Source organism: Struthio camelus, chromosome 16, assembly GCF_040807025.1.
Source record: "Struthio camelus isolate bStrCam1 chromosome 16, bStrCam1.hap1, whole genome shotgun sequence".
Taxonomy (NCBI): domain Eukaryota; kingdom Metazoa; phylum Chordata; class Aves; order Struthioniformes; family Struthionidae; genus Struthio; species Struthio camelus.
Window position 1 is genome coordinate 19,783,884 of NC_090957.1, and position 19,818 is coordinate 19,803,701.

Below are 19,818 nucleotides of genomic sequence, written 5' to 3' on the forward strand. Positions count from 1 at the left end.
GCTTCACTCGTGCACAGGAATCTCTTGTGGTTTGCAGCACCCCTGAGTGCCTGGCCCTCTGACAAGCAGTATCTGGGGGTTTCCTCATTAACTATCTGACCTTATTACCTGCAATTAGCATCCCATCAGCTGCCCAAACTCCAGTGTGCTCTGTGCTGTACAAAACAACAACTTTGTCTCCTGGACAGAGTGCTGACCGTGGGGGAGTAGATTTGTTCTCCCTTAACGTTGACTTGGCCCTCAGGTTTACCTGTGAAACAATTAAATCCATGTGTTTCTGGCAGAGGCTATGGCCTATCTCACAGAATTGGTCCTCTATGCGTCCCCTGCCCAAACTGCTTGTTGTTGCAGCCCTGAGGTTAGTTGCAGCGAATGCAGTGTGTGTATGTGCGTTTCCCTCTGTCGGTGTTAACAGGAATTGCCATGTGTCTGGTCTTATGCTCTGCCAAGAGCAGTTTTGCCCTCCTATGTATGGCTCCGCTGTGAGCGCGGCAGGAAGGCTAGGTCTCTGCCCTGCCGTGTCCTAACTCACCTTGGTTCAAGGTGGCCATGGTTTGTGCAGCATCCTCCCAGGCTGGTCAAGCCATCACTGCTGCACGATGTTTACGCTGTGATCTGTGACCCACGTCAGTGCCTTCGGGAGCATGGAGGGCAAATAAAAAGGTGCTGGGCAGAGCTGCTGCTCTTAGTTTCCTCTCTTTTCTTCCCTCAGGTCAATGTGATGGCTGTAAGCATCTGCACCCGAGAGGCCTATCAGTCCATGAAAGAGAGAAATATTGACGATGGGCATATTATTAACATTAACAGGTATGTGGGAGCGGTGTATGGGATCAGCCACGTGGGCTCCCCCGCCAAGAGGATTTCCGATGGGAGCTTTGACCTTTCAGAGTGGGCTGATGTGTCCAGAGAGGGATTTTTCAAGGTTTGTGATGGTTCAGATTTTCAAAACTTTTTCTTTTCCTCTGCTGGTGCAAGCACAACAAAGACCCAACTCAGGAGAAAAGCATAATGGAAATCATTTGTGATGGTTGAAGTTTGAAACTTCTTGGCCAGCTCCAGAAAGCAACTGCCTTGAGAGGAGCCTCTTCTATGTGCACCTCCCCATTGCCAGTTCCCCAGCAGCTACATGTGCTCTGCCCAGAGCTCAGCCCTGTCAGGGCATCCCATAGCCCACAGAGGGGTGTGGGAGAAGGGAGTTCCTCATGCAGCCATCCATGTCAGCATCTCTTTCTCTCTTTGTGTTTGTTACAGTGGCAATAATTAAACTTTTTGAATATCCTGCTGGGTCTTTCCTAGGACTTCACTTGGCTCCCTGCTCTCAGCACTTTCCTTTCTGCTCTCTCTCCTCAGCATGAATGGTCACAGTGTCGTGCCACAGTCAGTGGTGCATTTTTACAGTGCCACCAAGTACGCGGTTACAGCGCTTACGGAGGGACTCAGACAAGAACTCAGAGAAGCAAAGACTCATATACGAGCTACAGTAAGTACTGAGGGATTTCCTCTTCTCTGCCACTTTCATGGATGGTAGAAAGCGGGCATGCTTTACTGGGCAAAGGTTTTCCTTTGGGAAGTGGTCAAGGCAGCAGCAATCGGCTATGTCAGAGAATAAACTTTTTGGGGTGCGCAAAGTGGGAGTCGTGCTGGGGAGTGAGGGGGACTCGTGACAGCAGAGGGAAGCAGTCAGCTGAGGCTGTTCGCTCTCATTCAGACCTTGCATCTCAGAAGTGACGTGTCCAGCAGTTAATCCATATTGTGAGCTTTTCTGTCATTTTCTCTGCTTATCCATCCCTTTGTGGCATGAAGAGGAAAGAAGACCCATCAGTGGTTCTCCAGAGATACCCTCACAGCAATCATTAAGGCAGTATCTGATCTCTTAAACTATTCCCCTAGGAAAAAGGGCAGGAGGAGAGGGACAATAGTAAAAGGGGTGGTCTTCTGGCTTTTGCAGTGCTAAGAAGTTTTTTCTCATCTTTTTAATTGTTTTCCTGAAGAGGAATTACAAATCCTATTAGGATGTGCTCTGCTCTTTTCCAGTGCATATCTCCAGGACTGGTGGAAACAGGATTTGCTTTTAAACTTCATGATAATGACCCAGAAAGAGCTGCTGCCACCTACGAGAGCATTCGGGTAGGACATGGAGAAATGGAAACGGAGGGAAATGGCTCTGATAATAGTCAAATGATGCCTCTCCTGGTTAATCATGCAAGGAGCCAGTTCTGCAGAGTGCTGACTACCTTCCAGAATACAGTCAGTATCCTCGGAAAGTCTCAGCACTTCAGCGGAATTGGACCCATAGGCTCAAACCTCACATTTTGCACTGATATTTACACACTATGTAGATTTGTAATCGGGGCAGTTTCCCACTCCCTATATCTTTCCTTACATCTAGATTTTCCTGTAAATTTATCAGTCAGCTTTGACGTTTTGCAGGCTGTGGCCTCTTCTTTCTTGAAGAGAAGACATACCTACACAAGAGTGGTTGAGAGGAATGCTGAGAGCATGTTGTCCTGCAAGTGGCTAGCATGGGACTTCTCATGCTTGCCTGGTACCATTTGATAAGGATGGCAATGTTTGACTTGGGCTGGTAGTTTCCCAACATGCCTAGCCAGGTTGGGAGCCGGAACAGCTCTTTTGCTGTTCCCATCTTCATGGTGCCCCCTGTTCTCTGCCAAACAACTGATCCTGTGCACATCTTCTTAGCCTGATCTAATTGTGGTCATCTCCACTGACTGAGAAGTAACCAAAAGCATTTCCTAGCTGTCTCTTGGAGGGGTGATTTCTGACTTCCAGAAAGCCCTTTCACAGAGAGGGTGTTGGATTTAGTGAATGGCAGGAGAAGACATGGGTTTTGTTCTGTGCTCTTCCCTGATGTGCCTGGCAAGCCTTGCTGCTTTCCGTTGTGCCTCTGTCTTTCTTCATTTGTCTGGTCTAATGTATATTGCAGGCTCTCGAAGAGGGGTCCCATCTCCATCTCTCTATTTCTGCTGCCCACCCCCGGGGGATCTTAGGCACCTCAAAGCGTTTTACAATAATACGAACAGCAAATGCAGAAATATCATCACCAGACATCTTTGTTAAATTTTTAATAGGCTGTTTTTTTTCCTGCTCGCTTTCATCTTTTCTTGAAATGCCTCAGTGAGACTGTTGCAACTTGCTATTGATGGTTAGGAAAGGAGTGATCTTATGGTTAATAATTCCTGAGGTGTCCTTTGACTGAGACGATCTCTGTCCTATCTTTCCAGTGTCTCAAAGCTGAAGATATGGCTAATGCTGTCATATATGTCCTCAGTGCCCCACCTCATGTACAGGTAAGCTGCAGTTGAAGGGGTCGACTCTGTGGGTAGCTGAAGGAGAAAAAGGGTAGCTGCTGTCCTGACATTTGTTAATCACCGTTGCAGTGCTGTATCAGCTGTGTGCTTAGAGAGGCCGGGACCAGGGATTAGCAGTGATCATGTTTGCTTACACTTCCCTTAATGGCAGCTTTGGGACAATGCTGCTCATGGTCTGCGTATCCAGCAAAGGCTGCTCTAACCGCAGAGGAGGACTGTGCACAGCAGGGGGGAACGGGAGGGATGTGAGCACATTTTGCGGGAGGGATGTGAGCACATTTTGCGGGAGGGATGTGAGCACATTTTGCCCTTTTGCATGGTGCTGTCTGAGACTTGCTGACTTTCTTGCAGCTGAATTACGTTCTGCCACTTGCCAAATAAAGTTTTGGGCCTGATCCTGCCTAGTGCTGTGCACTTCCTCCAGGGCAGCGCAAGCTGCTCGTGCTGCCAGAGGGACTTCCCTCCTGTAAAACAAAAAATAAGTGGCCAACTTTGCTGAGCTGGAACCAGGAGGAGGCAGGAACAGTCTCAAAGTTTAGGATATGGGCTGGGGCCCCACATAAAAGTCCTTGCTGCAAAAGCAGACTTTGGCCATGAAATGTTTGGCAACCTCTTCGCAGGAACGCTGCTCCTTCAGAGCAGGACGTAGCTCATTGCCTCTTGTGTCCTGGCTCTGACAGTAGCTGGCCTCCTTGCTATGAAAGAAGGATGATGAAAAATCCTGCTATCGGCTGATACGGAGAAATACGCTCACAAGCAATGCTTCTGCTTGACCCTCTATGAGCAGGAGCAAACTTAAGCCTTGAACCAGGAGAGCTTATAACCAATGTCATCTTGCACTGCTTTCTTTCTCTGCGCGTAGTTGTGCTTTTATCCTTTCCGCTAAAGACTGAACAGTCGCACTTACCTTCATTTCTGTCTAATGGCTCAGTTTAAGGAGCTCGTTTCTAGTCACAGGAACTCTTTGTGTGCAGCTCACTACTGTAATGGTGCAGCATGTAAGCACCTGGTGTAGGATTTACAATGTACTTCATTGCTCCAGTAAAATCATGCATTGGTCTCTTCTAGATTGGAGATATTCAGATGAGGCCCACGGAGCAGATATCATAGCAAAGGAAGAAGAACGTGAGCACCACTGTGTATCCACTCCACTTCGAACCCTCTGACAATTTAGGGTTTTGTCAGCTGGCTAGCAACGTTTTAATTGAGTACCAAGGATCATGTTTGAAGAATTTATTTTTTCTCTCCCTCTCTCTGAGCTGGTGCTGGTGCTGAGCCAGTTTAAAAAAATAGTAGCGGGTATCTTTCTCCCCTACTCCTCTCTGAAATTGCTTAAGAGTAAAATGTGTTTGAAAATAATGCAGGGAAGTGGGTTTGTGGAAGATTGTCGTCTCCAGGCTGGTTTATTCTTCCTTTTGCTTTCTTTTTGAGGTTTGTTTGATCTTACTTGCTGATGCTGTGGTTGGACACAGGTGAAGTGGCACCAGCTGTTTGCCAGCTTCAGTGTGCTTATGCTTTGAGGTTTTTAGTGGATGCCATACATGAATCCATCTAATCTGAGGGTTTCTTTCCACCAGTTTGATGCTTATTTGGTAATTATGCACATGATATTTTCTACTTCTCTCATACCCCACTGTCCTAAAACAGGTATGCATACTCCTCCCACCCACCAAACTCTCCTTTCCCATTCACTTGAATAGTGCCTGCCAAGTTTCAGGAAGTATAAATGTGTGCGCTTGCTATTTCTGTTTCTTTCTAGGTAGGTAGGTAGATAGTTGGAGGAGTAAGTGCCTGTATTTCTGCAGGTTAGAGAATGATCATTTAAGTGGCATAGTTAGAGTATGAGTGAGCTGTCTGGTATTTTTAATAAACATTGTGTGCTGTCTTGTAGTCACCTCTATCCTTGGTGTCATGTCCCAGCACTCTTGATGTTTTTGTACGTTTGATATTTGCATGCATTGACACTTTTTTGGAAATATTGATCAGTCTTAGAAAGATGTATGGTGCTGTTTAAATGCTGGTGACTAAGGAGTTGGAAATATTGAAAGTTTGTTTATATGAGAGAGAAAAACTCGGAGAGAGACAGAGAGAGAGAGAGTGAAAGAGAGAGCGAGTGAAATGAACCATGCCTAAACTGTCCAAAATGAACAGATGTTAGTAGGGCTATTTGCCTACAAAGCAGCAGGTAAAAGGTCTGGTTCAGATCTCATACTAGTCTTGCGCTGTTGCAGCCCCATTGATTTGCTCTGGATTTACTCTAACTCAAAGGAGAAGAGAACAAGCCCCATAGCTGATACGGGCACAGCTGAGAGACCGTTTGAGCTGTTGTATTTGGACTCCTATAGCGTGGCAAATGACGCCTCTGCGGGGAGTCCAACTTGATATGGAGCTGTGGAGCTGTTAATGTACACCTTGCCTTAAGACTTCAGACTCGCTCCTGCTGTGCTATGAATTTTCTGTAGCGTTTCTGAAAGTGGAGTTGTTGTTTTAGGTGGAGCAGGTATCGTCAGTTGATCTGAGTGGAAGACTGGGAGCCAGAGAAAACTGATTTTGACCATTCTGCTTCTACCAGTATAGCTTTATGGGAGTCCATCTGTGGTACGCTACTATAGGGGAAAGCAGAATTGGGCCACTTATGTCATGAGTTTCAACTCCCTATGTAGCCTTGGGCAAGTTACTTTACCTCTCTGCCTCAGTTTCCCCATCTGTAAAATGGGGATAATAATACTTACCTACCTCACAGGGGTGTTGTGAGGACTCACAAGCTGTTGTTTGTAAAGCACTTTGACTATGAAAAGCGCTATGTAAGTGCTGAGTGTTGTTATGAAGTATTATTATTAATTAAATCTTGTGATACGTAGAATTCCTTGTGCCAAAGGTGAGCAACTGTAGAAGGATACAAGGAGAAAGCTGGTAAAACATTCCTTCGTAATAGTAAAACAAAACTAATTTGCCCCTCCCTTTTTTGTTTCTTTATAAATACATGCTCATGGTGTTTTCTCTCTGTTCCTCGTCTCTCAGCCAGTTCCTGCTGGCAAGTCCTCACAGCTTTGTCTCTGGATTTGACCTTTTAATTCACTGTGAGTGAAATTCCTGCCCTGGGGCTAAGTCTAACACTACTCTAATGCACTGCCCTCCTCAACCTTGCCAAGGCAGCAGCTTTGCATGAGCTCTCTGCACAGGGCTGTATTTTTACCTGTGGCATCAAGATAGATCCACTCCTGCAAGGAGCGGCCAGTCTAGGTCTGCACGCAGCCAGCAATCCTCGCCCCAGCGGAGAGCGCCTGGAAAAGCTCACTGGTGTCAGTGCCACCGTGGTGCTCAGCTCAGAGGCACTTGGCTAGGGAAGGTCCAAGCACGACTGTGTTTTTGCATGTGCTTTTATAGCACCCCTGGAATATTCAGCTAGGCTTCACATGAAAATGCCCTGTGTTTTTTTGTTTTTTCCCCAGGGTTTCTTTTGCAGGAGCTTGTCATAGAAATTTAGCAGGCACGTTGTGCTGTGTATGCACCGTCTCTTAAAAAGAAGGTGCCAGAGAAGGTGGCTGAACTAGGATTTGAAGGCCAAAAAATGTTGAGAAATTAAGGAATTACGAGCAGGAAAAAAAAAAAAAGCAAGGTGTGGGAAGCACAGGTGAAACACTGGAATTGATGGCCACAACTGTGTGCATAGTGAAGCAGATGTTGAAATACATGGCTGAGGCGGGACCCAATTTTATCTTTCTGCTCTGTAGAAGGAGGCTTTAGAGAGAATTGCTCAAGACGTAAGGCCTTGAAACAGGGCCAGTCTGGGTAGTCACTCCCTGCAAATACAACCTGGCTGACCTGCAGCCCTGCCAGATTTTTCCCCAACAACATTTGTAACCTTTGCGAGTCTATAAAATAACCTGTTGTCCTTGAAATGATATCCAGTATATTTTTCCATTTCAAATGTGTGTTTTTCAGGGAATAATTCCTGCTGCCAGTTAACTCCCTCCCTCTGGCTGCTTTCCCACGCAAAGGATGGCCCGCGGAGGGGCTTGGCATGCTCGCTTGGCCGCTCTGTCTCTTGCGTAAGCTACCAGCAGTTTGAGCCATCTTCCTGGGATGAGACAGGGTTGGCAACGTATTCTGAGGCATTAAAAACCCCAAGCAGGAGGGCAAACTGTGTAATTTATCAATAAGTTTCTAATTGTGAACTGTTAAATAAAAGAATAAAAAGAGAGGCATGCTGTAGTTCTTTTCTTGCAAATAGTACTTTTTGTGTTAAAACCTAACGCCCTTTCTGCTGTTTACAGCTAAACTTTTCTTTTGTGGCGTGTTTAAACAGAAACATGCGATTTTTGGGAAAATCATCATGGGAAAAACCTTAACTGCTTTCTGGAGCAGAACAGCACCCAGTCATCTCATGGATAACCTGCATAGGCTGGACTGGACGGTCCCTGTTCAAAAGGAGCAGCGCCCCACAGGGGTGCGCTGAAATCCCCAGGCTGGCCACATGGCAAGGCTGGGCTCGACTAAACTGCGCAGAGATGAGACAAATGCTGCTGCAGGGACTTGGGTATTGAACTCCTTCAGTCTCCTGTGCTTGCCTTGAAGCAGGCCAGATTTTTATTGTTAATTGAAGGCATTTTATTTCCCAGTCAGCTTTCAGCTTGTCCACGTGCAGCTGCACATTCCTGAATGCAGATTTGCTGCTGTTAAAATACGAGGTTTTGGTGAATGAGTAACGAACAGCTGAATTGGCTGACAAATGTGTTTAGTGGATTGGGAGCAGATGTTTTGGATGTTTTGTAAATAATTAAAAGCATTTGTAGAATTAAAAGCATGCTATTTCCTATATCTTGTGCTTACCTTCTGCCATAGGTAATACATGTCATTGGTTATCTTAACGTGATTCCTGGAGGTGTAATTTTATCTGCCAGATCTCGGGTGATTGCTCTCAGTTCTCATGTGCGGAGGGGAACCCCAACATCTAAGTGCTTTTGGATGTGCAGAAAGAGGTGAAAAAGTGACCATTCAAACTCTGGGAGGCAATTTCATGGTATTTTTGAGGCCTCACCTAACTTGTCAATGTAGTACGAAAAAAGACTGAAACACTTTTGCTCTCTACTTTAGAAGATTGTCCTGTGGAAGAGTTGCGCCGCCAGTTTATCCCTCATGGTCCCCAAAGAGGCATGTCTATGTGAGGAAAACGTGCAGAATAAAACCCAGGAAACTCAAAAGCTTTGCTCTGGAGGGATCAAAAACCAGAAAGAAAACCATAGCCATAGAAAACCAGATTCCCTCTTTGCCTGTTCCTTCTAGCATTTTATGAAAGCAGAAGACAGATATAAAATACTATGTAATTAGAAGAATGGCATTTTGTGCTTCAATGCCCTGGTGTAAAGTTACAGGTTAACAGCGAGTCAGGCCCCTGGGAAAGCGCTTGAGGCTCATCTGATGCACGTGGAGCCAGTTTCTATCTGCTAAGCTAAGAAAAGCATGTTGCAATTATAGTTTCTGGTGTGTAAATAGGCCAGGTTTTTGCCCTCAGAATGTGTATTTCCAGCTGATTAGCTGTTATCTGGACAGTTTCCATTGTCCGTGGGATTTGCAGCCTGCCTGAGCGCGCAGCGCCTCTTGGAACGGGATCAGGGAGGGCCCTGGGCTCTCGGGGCGACTGGAGTTCAAACAACGCCTGGGTCTTGATATGTGCAAGATCTAGGCTATACCTAGGAATTCCCGAAGCTGGGGCGCGCTCTGCGCTGCCCCCACAAAGAGAACGCGACGGTGGCACGTGCTTGGGGAGCGCATGAGCGGCTCTGGGGTCAATCCTCTGTCTTGGTCAGGATACAGCATTTTTGGGGGAAGCAACAGGAGCAGCAGCTCAGCAGATGCTGTGCCTCACACCGGCCTTTGCAAAATGCCAATAATGAAGTGGTTAAAAGCAACCAGCGCGTTTTCTGGTGGATGAAGGCCTCGACGATGCAATCGGTGTGGCCCCCTGTAACGGGGTTGATGCCGGCAGCGCACGGGAGAGGCCGCAAGGCGGCTCAGTGTGTGCAGGGCCAGCCAGCCGGCAGTGCAGCTGGGAAGCGGCTGACTGGGATTTTGGGGTTTTTCCCCATTACTGCTGGGGGAGCGGCGGCACTGGCTGGCGTGCGGCCAGGGGCCGCGGCTGGGGTCCCGGTGGTGAGGAGGGCCCTGCTCGAGCAGGGCGGATGGGCCGTTTCGCCTGGCCAGTTCCCCCAAAGGACCGTGTGCGAGCGTGTGCACACACGCGTGTCCCTCCCGGCGTGCCTTGCCCGAGCGCGTCCCTGCGCCAGGGCTGCGATACTGCCCGCCAGCCAGGTGTCCAGGTGTCCACCAGGCCAGGTGTCCCCCCCAGCCTGATGTCCCCCTGGGCCTGGTGTGTCCTCCCCCAGGCCAGGTGTCTTCCTGGGCCTGGTGTTCCCCCACCCAGGCCAGGTGTCCCCCCTGGGGCTGATGTGTCCCCCCCTCAAGCCAGGTGTCTCCCTGGGGCCTGGTGTCCCCCCGGGGCCTGGTGTCCTTCAGGACCTGCTGTGTCCCCCCCCCCCCCCCAGACCAGGTGTCCCCCCTGGGGCCTGGTGTTCCCCTGGGGCCTGGTGTCCTCCAGGACCTGCTGTGTCCATCCCCAGGCCAAATGTCCCCCCAGGCCTGGTGTCCCTCTGGGCCTGGTGTCCCCCTCCCTCCAGAACAGGTGTCCCCCCCAGGCCTGATGTGTCCCCCTGGGCCTGGTGTCCTTCAGGACCTGCTGTGTCCATCCCCAGGCCAAATGTCCCCCCAGGCCTGGTGTCCCTCTGGGCCTGGTGTCCCCCCCCCCCCAGAACAGGTGTCCCCCCCGGGCCTGATGTGTCCCCCTGGGCCTGGTGTCCTTCAGGACCTGCTGTGTCCCCCCCCCCCCAGACCAGGTGTCCCCCCTGGGCCTGGTGTCCTCCAGGACCTGCTGTGTCCCCCCTCCCCAGACCAGGTGTCCCCCCTGGGGCCTGGTGTCCTTCAGGACCTGCTGTGTCCCCCCGCCCAGGCCAGGTGTCCCCCCTGGGGCCTGGTGTCCCCCCCCCCCCGGCCCCTCCCCGGGGGCGGTGGCAGCGGCGCCGTCCCCCCGCCCGGCCGCCAGGGGGCGCCGCAGGGCGGGCGCGGGCGCGGCGGCTCCTCTCGCCCAGCCGGAAGCGGCGCGCGGCCGGTCAGAGCGGGCGGGAGGCGGCGGCGGCGCGGGGCTGGGGTCGGGCCGGGCCGCCGCGATGGCGCCTCGAGCCGCCTGCGGCCTGTGGCGGGCCGCGAGGGGCCCCTCCGCCTGCGGGCCGGCGCCGTGGGCGCGGCGGGGTTTCGCCGCTCGGCAGGGGCGGCCCCCGCGCCTGGGAGCCCCGGTCCCGGCGGGCGCCAACCGCGACGGCTCCGACCCGAGCGGCCGCCGAGGGGCCGGCGGGGAGCTCGGGAGCGGGCGGCCGGGCGGCCCCTGCGCAGCTCGGGCCAGGCCGGGGCCGGAGCCGCCGCCGCCGCCGCTGCTGCCGCCGCGGGCCGGAGGCTCCGAGCTGCTGTTCGGGCTGGCGCCCTGCGGCCTGGCCCTGGCCCGGGCCCGGCGCGTCTTCTTCCGGCTCTTCCTGCAGGCCGGCCGCGGCCCCGCCGGCGGCGAGTTCGCCCTGCAGGCGGCGGCCCGCGGCGTCCCCGTGCACCGCCTCGCCAGGAGGGAGCTGGACGCCCTCTGCAGGGGCCGGCTCCACCAGGGCGTTTGCTTAGAGGCCTCCCCTCTGCGCTGCAGGAGCGCGGAGGAAGCCGAGGAGCCCGCGTCCGCGGCGGGCGGAGACGGTGGGAGCCGGCAGGTGATCTGGCTGGTGCTGGAGCGCATCCAGGACCCCATGAACCTGGGGGCGTTGCTGCGCTCCGCCTACTTCCTCGGCGTGGACAGAGTGGTGACGAGCCGGAGGGACAGGTACGGGGTCGGGGGCTCCCTCTGCGCCAGGCTTTCTCGCCCCTTCCCCCCCTCCCCGCCCCCCGCTAGCTCCCAGGGAGGTTTCTAGCCCATGACGGCTTCTTTAGAGGGCTGCCCAAAACTGAGCTTGGGAGTTGGATTTGGCCAGTTAGTGCTTGGGGTCGCATCCTGCAGGGAGGCTGAGGGAAGTGGTGTTTCATGCTGGTAAGACACCAGGCCCCGCGCTCTTAACAGAGGCTCGAGAAGCGGAGACGGAAGGATTTGTTTGGGGGAAAGGGTTTATTTTGCCTTTTCTGCCCTTTTATTTATCCAGCTGTGCACAGAACTGCTGCAGCCTGTTTCCTGGGTTAATTTTGGAGCCCTCCCATCCGCTGTAGGAAAGTGGATCCATATAGCGAGTGAGGCCATTTGTAAACTAGCCTGGATTGCACAAGCAAGAGAAAGAAATGGAGAACCAGAAATTCTCCCTGTTTTCCTTTTTTGCGCGCATATGAACTTTTTCCTTTCTTTTCCCTTGCAGCTGCCCCTTGACTCCAACAGTGAGCAAAGCTAGCGCTGGAGTTATGGAAGTCTTTGATGTCTACAGCACAGATGATCTCCAGAGTTTTTTGAAGGTAGAGCCATCCATCTTGGGTTTTTTTTTTTCTTCTTTTCTTGTCAATATTATTTTAGTGCAACTGTATGTATGGGAAATCTCCAATATAGCTTGTGCTGAATGCAGAGGAGGTACAGAAAGAGGACTCTCGGTATTTCCAGTGCTTCGATAGTTCTGCTCTGCATTCCTGTTTGCTACCAGTTGTCTGTGCTGTAGGACCACCTCTGACACACAGGCGCCCCCAATCCAGCTGTGTCAGGTTAGATGGGGTCTGTGGTTCAGGTCGTTTTCTGGAGGATGGAGATAGTAAGATAGTAACGCTCTGTCTGTCTTCTGTGTTCAGACTGTGAGCTCGGTAGGACAAGACCTATCTCCCTTTCTGTCCACGGGGCCTGGAGCTGGTGCTGCTGCCTGCGGCGGCCTTGCCTGGCATGCAACGGAGGCAGCGTCCTGGGGCCTGGGCACACGATGGCAGCATTGGGCAGGCTTTGGAGCCAGGGGAGGAAAGAGAAGCTAGGGCTGCGTCTGAACTGCTGGGAATCTTTTCACCCTGTGCCCGTGCCCTGAGGTGAGATGAGATAGGGCCCTTTGCAGCATGTTGCTGCAAAGGGGAGAATGCAAATAGAAGCACGTGCTTTAAACTGCAGCAAACCCAAGGAATTTGCTTTGTGTTGGCAAGACCTGTCCGTTCCCTGTTATAGCAGCGTGTGACTGCCCAGCTGCTTGTGGAGGTCCCCTGCGGCCTGGTTGGACTGGGAACCATCTGAACACTCCCCCTGAGGGACTGGGCGAGCCGCGTTGGTGCATGGCAGGGCGGCGGGGGGAGCAGGGAGTTGTGACTGAGCCTCAGGCTCATAGGGAAAACAGGAAAACCTCTGTCCAGCCGTACAGTGGGTCTGTGGCAGCCAGAGCTTTGGATGAGGATGAAAGGAAAAACACATAAAATATATTGATATTTAATTGAAACCGCTGGAAGAATCACTTTGTTACTGTAAAGCTTGAATTATTAACATTTTAAGCCATTGCAGCAGTTCATTTAATTGGACCCAGATTCACTGGCCTAACCCTTGGCATTGTCTGGCTGGTGTAAATTTGATGTAATGTAATGTAAAAAGTGCCCATTTCACAGGAAATGAAGCTGGCAAGAAGCAGCAGCTCTTTTTATTGTTAAAGTGGATATCCAAGACAAATAATTAAGGCTCTTATTACTAGGATGAAGGAAGGAAAGTTGATTCTCTGGTTATATGAGGGGCTGAGGGTGTTGAGTGACCCGCTTTTATGCGAGCTGATTTGTTGGCAACCAAGTTTGCAAATGTGCTGTTGTGTTGTAAATGTTACTGTGGGCTTCTGCTGACCGAGCCTGCCCTTGAAAAGTTCCCCTGCATTGCTCTGTGGATTAGCCTTATGTTAATATAATATTACAGTTTTTGTATGCTTTCCTGGCAAAAACCCACCTAGAGTTGTTATACTAGTAAAAAAAAAAAAAAAAAAAAGGCTTTTCAATTGTTGTTTATTTGGCTGCTGACCCGAAAGAGATATCAAAAGTAAAACCACTTTTTTGTGTGTGTATCTTATAGCAAGATGTGAGTCCTGGTACTGGGAGGATTTGGGGGGGAGTACAAATTCAGGGGATGTTAATAACAGCTATAAAAGCCAGTCAGCTTAACTGAAAATCTTAAAAAATATGTGTATTTACATACATATCTTGTTTTGTTTAAAGCTTGAAAAGTTGGAATCGTTTTTAACGTTTGTTCTCTTTCTGCTCTTTTTTAAGGCTAAAACTGCAGAAGGCTGGGAAGTTGTGGGAACAGTCAGCAGGGCTGAGACCGCAGAAAATGTTCCTGTCATCGACTGCTCAGAATTTCGGTGGAATAAACCCATGATTTTAGTAATAGGTATTTCAATTTACAGAGCTTTGGGCTTGGTGGAGGTTGTGTATGAGTGAATGATCATGGTGGTGGTTTGTCTCCAAAGCTAGTTGAAGGTCTGCTACATGCTGCTTGAGTGTCTTCATCACACTTTGGTCTGAAAAAGAAAAGCTCAGCCAGAAGTACTAGCGAGAACTGGCTGCAAATAACGTAGGGAACCAGAAAAAGTGGGGAGCTTGGGAGGTTTCCAGCAGGAGCAAAACAGCTCACATAGATAACTATGATGTTTAATAACTGCCAAGGGGCTAGATGGTGGTTTTCAGGGGCAGGGCAGGGTCAGTCCAGCCACTGAGCGTCGTTTTGTGTCATGTGCTGCACTGCTTTTTATCACATCCTGGAGCCCTGAACCTAGATGTTCGGTGCTGGCGAACTACAGACTGAGAGAGAGATCAAGGAGATGCACGTTCGCTCTTGCTCTGCTGAGACTGTAATGGTGAGCTGTGCCGTGTCTTTGCTCTGTTCTGATTCCTCTTAAAAGCAGGAATATATCTTTGTGCTCAGGTCTGTAATGAGAAGCCTGAGATGTTTTGCGGGACAGTGTGAACACAGAGCTGGGCTTTGTGGCACAGAGGCCACCACTGAGACCAGCCACTGGCTGGGTTTTTATCCTTGGGAGATTCACGAGCTATTGGCTGCTGCCATACCACCAGGAAGGGCAGGTTTAACCTCCTCCCTGCCAGATCTGTGCGCTGTCTGTGTGATGGATGCCTCTTGCCACGGTCCTGAGTGCCTAAGCTCTGCGATTCCTCCAAGGCCCTCTGCTTCTCCTCCATCCTTACGTAGGAGGGACTTTTGTAGGCAGAGTTTGGGGTTGTGCAACCTCCTGGAAGGTGAGGAGAGGAGGGATGATGGCCTTGTGATAGCTAGAGAAAGAAATTCACCTGTGAGTGCTGCTCGTGGCCTTGTGTGGCCATGTTGTAGCCCCCCCCCCGCTCCGAGTCACTTGGCACGTGAGCTGGTTTGAGCTTTTACACTTGGAAGTAGTGTCATTTTGGCAGTGAGCCATAGAGGGGCTGTAATCCTGCCCTGTGCTGCCGTTTTCTTGGCTCAGAAGACATTCCTTTAATTAAAATGTTTATTGAGCTCCTAGAAATACCGACAAGACAATGTAGCAAATCTGGCATCTCCACAAGATGTGTGGAGCTATGTTATAAAGGGAATGGAGAGGTTGCTAGCGCTGCTGATGGACCACAAAGAAATGCATCCCAGAAACGATGACAACACCAAGAGAAAGGAAGGGGGTGAAAGTGGCGGTGGTGTCGTTACCTTGAATTATGAGAGATTTCTCCAGGAAAAAGTCCAAATATCCTTCTGTCGAGGGAGATTGGAGGCTGATTGGTAGACGCATGAGGAGAGCTTCCAGACCTTGCAGCAGTAATGATTTCAGCTCTCTGCTGAGCACTAACTCTTCACTGAAAAGAAAATTGAACATTATAGTCATCTGATGCTGGGGTTGTTTGAAGAAACATCCTAGATCTGAATATGTGGCGTACCTGCAGCCACAAACAGAGAGAAGCAGAGATAAATTAGCATGGTAGTGAGCTTTCTAGCATTGCACAGATTGTCTTGTAAGCTAAGCATTTGTAGACTTGAATTTGCCTTCCTGGCATCCTCACTGGGTTGCCAAAGAGAATGATTTGGACAGTCCAGCTTCATGTTGTCTGCACTGGAGTCATTGCCTGAGGTGGCAGGCAGGCTGGCCACCCTTAAGGCTGGAAGCTTTATGTGAAGAGGAACACATTGGGAGCACTTAGATGTCCTCTCAAGAAGAGTTTCTGGGGGTAATTTGCTGCTCTTATGTATTCAGGCTTTAGCTAGGATTTTAAGGCCATTCATGAAACTGATGGTTTTATCTAGATGCTCATTTTGCATATTTTTCCAAACAGTCAGAGCTGCTGCTTCTGCCTGGCTTTGGACATTCTGCATTGAAAACTGCAGTTGTTACACTGGTGTTAATTGTAAATGGGACAGAAAACCTCCTGTGCTATCATTTTAGCCAAACTGTAACACTGGACTCAAGAGACTTTTGTGCACTGCTGTGCAAAGTATCTGGTAAGGTTTCTTGGAGGAGGTGGAGTAGTGGGAGCCTGGGTCTCATCCAATATGGCAAGTCTTTTTGTGAAGATAGAGGGTGGTGCATGTCATTACAAGCTCCTTTGAACTGCCAGGCCAAGTCCTGGGTAGTATTGTAGTAAGGGAAGAGGAGTAAGCATTACTAAATAAGTAAATGTGTCTACATTTCAGGTGCAGTGTCAGTGAGAGACAAAACTATGAGACTGAAGTCAAAGATCTGAAGAATCAAATGTTTTTGTTCACCAGTATAAACTAGGATTTTGTCCGATTCAATCAACACTCCCTCCCACGTGTCACTCTTTGCAGGTCTTTTTGCCCTGAATTTATGGGTCATAATTATTTTAAGCAGCTAAAGCCATAAAAAGCTTTCTAAAAGCTGGAAGCAAAATTGCTGCCTTTATTAGGAATCGCAAGACCCCTATCAGGAAGAGAAGAGGGTTGCTCCAGGAACTGTTGCACCACTGGTAATAGCTGCTGTCCCAGTTGGAGAATCCCACGAGAGTGAGGTTTTGAGAGGCTCAGGAGACAAATATTACTGTAACCTGCAAAACTTTCCTTTATTAAATCAGGAAAAAGTAGGATGAGACTCTTTTTTTTTTTTTTTTTTTTTTTTTTCTCGGAGCCTCCCTGGAGAGCCACAGTCTAGCAATGAAGAGGTCAGCCTGGTCTGTGGGAGGCCTGGCTTCGATGCTCTGTCACCCCAGACTTCCCGTGTGCCCTTGGATGACTCACCCTGGCCTGGTCTGCACTGCTGGCTTAAACCAGTAAAAAAAAAATAATGGTTAGGATGGAAATTTGTTTTCTGAAGGTTCATTTACCCCAGCCAATGGGTGCTTTGTCCATATAGCTATCTCCCCATGGGAAGGCACTGCAAAATGCATTACCCAAAACATTCTTTTGCTTGCACAAAATGCATCTTGCCAATTAGACCAGGCCAACAAAGCCTTTTGCTGGGCCTCAGCTTCCAGTCTATGAAATGTGAATAATAGCACTTCTTTACACTGTGGCAATGGAGGGGTCTAGACAGATAAATACATAGCTATGGGGGCATGGATCTCGCTGGGAAGGTGTTGTAAGCAGATATCAGTGAAAAAATTCTGTGGCAACTCAGGCACCTAAAGACCTCATTTGCCCTGTGTAGGAGCCAGTCTCCAGTGGTACAGAAAACGTGTAACAACGTGCACACGTGCTTTAGGTGAGTTTCTAAATTTAGGTGGGCTGAGCAAGGCCTTGGTGATAGCATTGGTCACCAAGACAGAGGCATGGAAAGCCCTGGTAGGCAGCACGTGTGCCGGCAGTGTCGTACCAGTCTGGGATTGAGCAGAGATGAGGATAGGGTATGGCTGTCAAAGGGGACTGTTTGGCTCCCAGTATGCTGAGTCTGTTTTTGTTAGAGGGTAAGCACATCTCTCAAATGAGCCAGGTATTCTTGCAGCCACGTAGCTGTCTCTGTAGCTCTAAATAATGAACGTGGAAGAAATCTTTGAGGAGCCAAGCGGGTTGGGAGGTCTGTGGGCTTCTGCATTTTCACATGTCTGTGCATAGGATTGTTTAAAGCCTCTCCCCTTCCATTTCCCTTTGTGACAGTGTGAGTCAAACAACTACTAATGACCTGGGATAGATTTCAACTCTGTTTCACCACTGTATCAGCCCAAACATATCAGGGCTGTTGGATGGTTTAACAACTAATCAATTGAAGCCTCTGGTTAAACTGTCTGCATTCACAAGTTGCACCCAGCTGGTGGTACTGTGTGCTGAAAAGGCTGAACACGTCACTATCGATAGGGTTGTAGGATTTGCTGGACCAGACAGGCCTCCGGCCTGTTATCTGCTTCCTCCCTGTAGCAGCAGCCAGCGTACGTGGGCAGCCGTGCGCTGGGACGGAGGGTCCTTGCCCGAGGGATCCTCACGCTCAGGCTGCAAGGCTTTGCAGGTTATGCTCTGCATGCAGGTGTGTTGCACAGGTATTCCTCAAAAACACTTCAGATACCTGGAGAACAGATCCAGGGAGGTTGGATTGGGCTGGGAAGGGAAAGCAGATAAGGTGCTGGCCTCTTCTTTGGTAGGTCTTGACTGCCATGCTCTGTGGGGGTTAGTGAGGTACCCTGTAAGTTTGTGCAGGAGCAGGATGTAGTTGTGATTGAGCATTAGCAGGAACCGTATTTGGGAAGGTGAAAAGGGATGCGAAGGCTGCTGTGAGCTGATGTGAGCAGTGCCTTTGTTCTGCAGGTAGTGAAGGTGATGGACTTTCCCTGGGGACACAGCGCTTGTGCCATCGGATGCTAGTCATACCCCCTGGAAGAGCGCTTTGCCCAGGAATTGAGTCGCTGAACGTCTCTGTTGCTACTGGTAAAAACAGTTCTGATGTGCAAACATTTCACAGTCCACATTCCTGTATGTAAAAATCAAACATCCAGATCCTCAGAATGATTTTCTTGCAGCTAAAAAAGTCCTCCATCCTTCCTACAGGTATTCTCCTGCACTCCATCTGCAGCCAAAAACTGAAGCACAGTGATTGATGTTATCCAGGCATGTGGTGGAAATTGTTCAGACCAGACCTTTTGACCGGGGAAGCTGCTCAGTGTTACGTGGCTATGCTCAGCTGGAATAGATACGGAAGTACTCCTTCCAGGGTCTTCTCTATTGCTGCAAGCTACAGGTAGAGACCCACTGAACTAAGCTCCGTCTCGGCTGACAAACTGCACCGCCCAAGCCCTGGCTCAGCACTGAATTCAGACCGTCTGCGTGCCACTAGGTAACACCTCTTGGAGGAAAGGTTGTAAGGAAGCGTGGCAAAGCTAGGCTTTGAAAGCAGCCAGCCAAATCCTTCAGGTTTTTACAGTAAAATATCCAGTGATGGCTGCAGGCCTTGCGTTCGTCGCACGGGGAACTGTGTACGTTGCTCAGGCTGCGAACTGGATTTTGGGCTGTAGTTGCTAGATGGTGTTTGGCTGGTGCTGCCTCAGAAAGCAACTGTGCCTTGTCTCCCACCTCCTGCTGCCTCTAGGTGCCCCGTGCCTGAGCCCACTGCCCCTCTAGCAACCGAGAGGGCCGAGGGGCTGATGTGGCTGAAAACTTAACGCGGAGCAGGAGGGAAATCCTCCAAGCCAGGTGAGTTCCCTGTGCAAATGCACAGCTGGCTCTGGCTCTTCACCAGGCTGCCTTGGTGCTAGTGAGAACCAGGTAGGATTTGGGACTCCTCAGTAGCAATTGCTTTGCAGCGAGGCGATTTCTCTGTTACGTATTGGTGCTTGAGTGTCTGGAAATACACTGAGTTGTATTGGATTGTAAAATAGGTCTGCAGCCCTGCCAAAGGATGGACATGACCTGTCAGAACAGAGCTGGTGCGAGGAAAACGCAGTCCATGGAAATAAAGCCCTGTAAAGATTTCTTGTAGACTTGAATCAATCCTTTCTGTGTCATATATAAATCCAGAGCGTGATCAGTGAAACAAGACGTTGCACTTGCTGCAGGTGAGAAGGGGAGTCAGTGGCTTGTTCTTCCCGTCCCAGAAAGTTTCCTTTCCCTGGTGGGCCTGATCCTGTAGGAGGCTGAGCCACCTCGGCACCATCGTCCCCCTTGATGGCATGGGGGGTTCAGGGAGTGGCGAGAGCCACTTCGTTTGCAAATATCCTGGTTGCAAACCAGGCTGGCTAAATTATTGAGAACCAAATGAATGTTATCACTTAGCACCTTAATTATTTTATTTAGCTACTGTGGCCCTTTGCATAGGATTCCTCATTAACACTTAATTTACAGTGCCCTTTAGGGATAATTTCAAACAATTCAGCTTAGTCTCCCCCCTCCTCCCCTTCCAAATGAACAAGTAAATCACTCAGAGTGACTAATTAGGACTTTCCTTTGAGCTAAATGAAGTCTGTAAACTGGTCTGTGGATGTGGAGGTTTTTCAGATGTGTCACTCCGCCGGCTGGCCGGCCTTGCCGAGGGCTGTGGGCTGGCGCTTGCTGCCAGAGCTTGTT

General features: G+C 49.9%; 2 protein-coding genes across 11 annotated transcripts in view; both read left to right on the forward strand.

Moving 5' to 3' along the window:
• LOC104142760 (gametogenetin-binding protein 2) overlaps nucleotides 1-7,533 on the forward strand; it is a 60,120-nt gene extending 52,587 nt beyond the window's left edge. For all 10 annotated transcript variants that reach the window (XM_068909647.1, XM_068909643.1, XM_068909650.1 and 7 more), the window contains 5 exons: nucleotides 713-807; nucleotides 1,351-1,480; nucleotides 2,035-2,127; nucleotides 3,243-3,308; nucleotides 4,398-7,533. In XM_068909647.1, the coding sequence (XP_068765748.1) occupies nucleotides 713-807; nucleotides 1,351-1,480; nucleotides 2,035-2,127; nucleotides 3,243-3,308; nucleotides 4,398-4,439 (426 nt within the window). In that variant the 3' untranslated portion in view covers nucleotides 4,440-7,533. The remainder of the gene's footprint in view (nucleotides 1-712; nucleotides 808-1,350; nucleotides 1,481-2,034; nucleotides 2,128-3,242; nucleotides 3,309-4,397) is intronic.
• Nucleotides 7,534-10,552: 3,019 nt separating this feature from the next.
• Nucleotides 10,553-19,227, forward strand: MRM1 (mitochondrial rRNA methyltransferase 1). Its single transcript, XM_009672896.2, has 5 exons — nucleotides 10,553-11,241; nucleotides 11,762-11,855; nucleotides 13,611-13,731; nucleotides 18,067-18,186; nucleotides 18,307-19,227. The coding sequence occupies exons 1-5, from the start codon at nucleotides 10,553-10,555 to the stop codon at nucleotides 18,354-18,356; spliced, it is 1,074 nt and encodes a 357-aa protein (XP_009671191.2). The 3' UTR covers nucleotides 18,357-19,227.
• The last annotated feature ends 591 nt before the right edge of the window (nucleotides 19,228-19,818 follow it).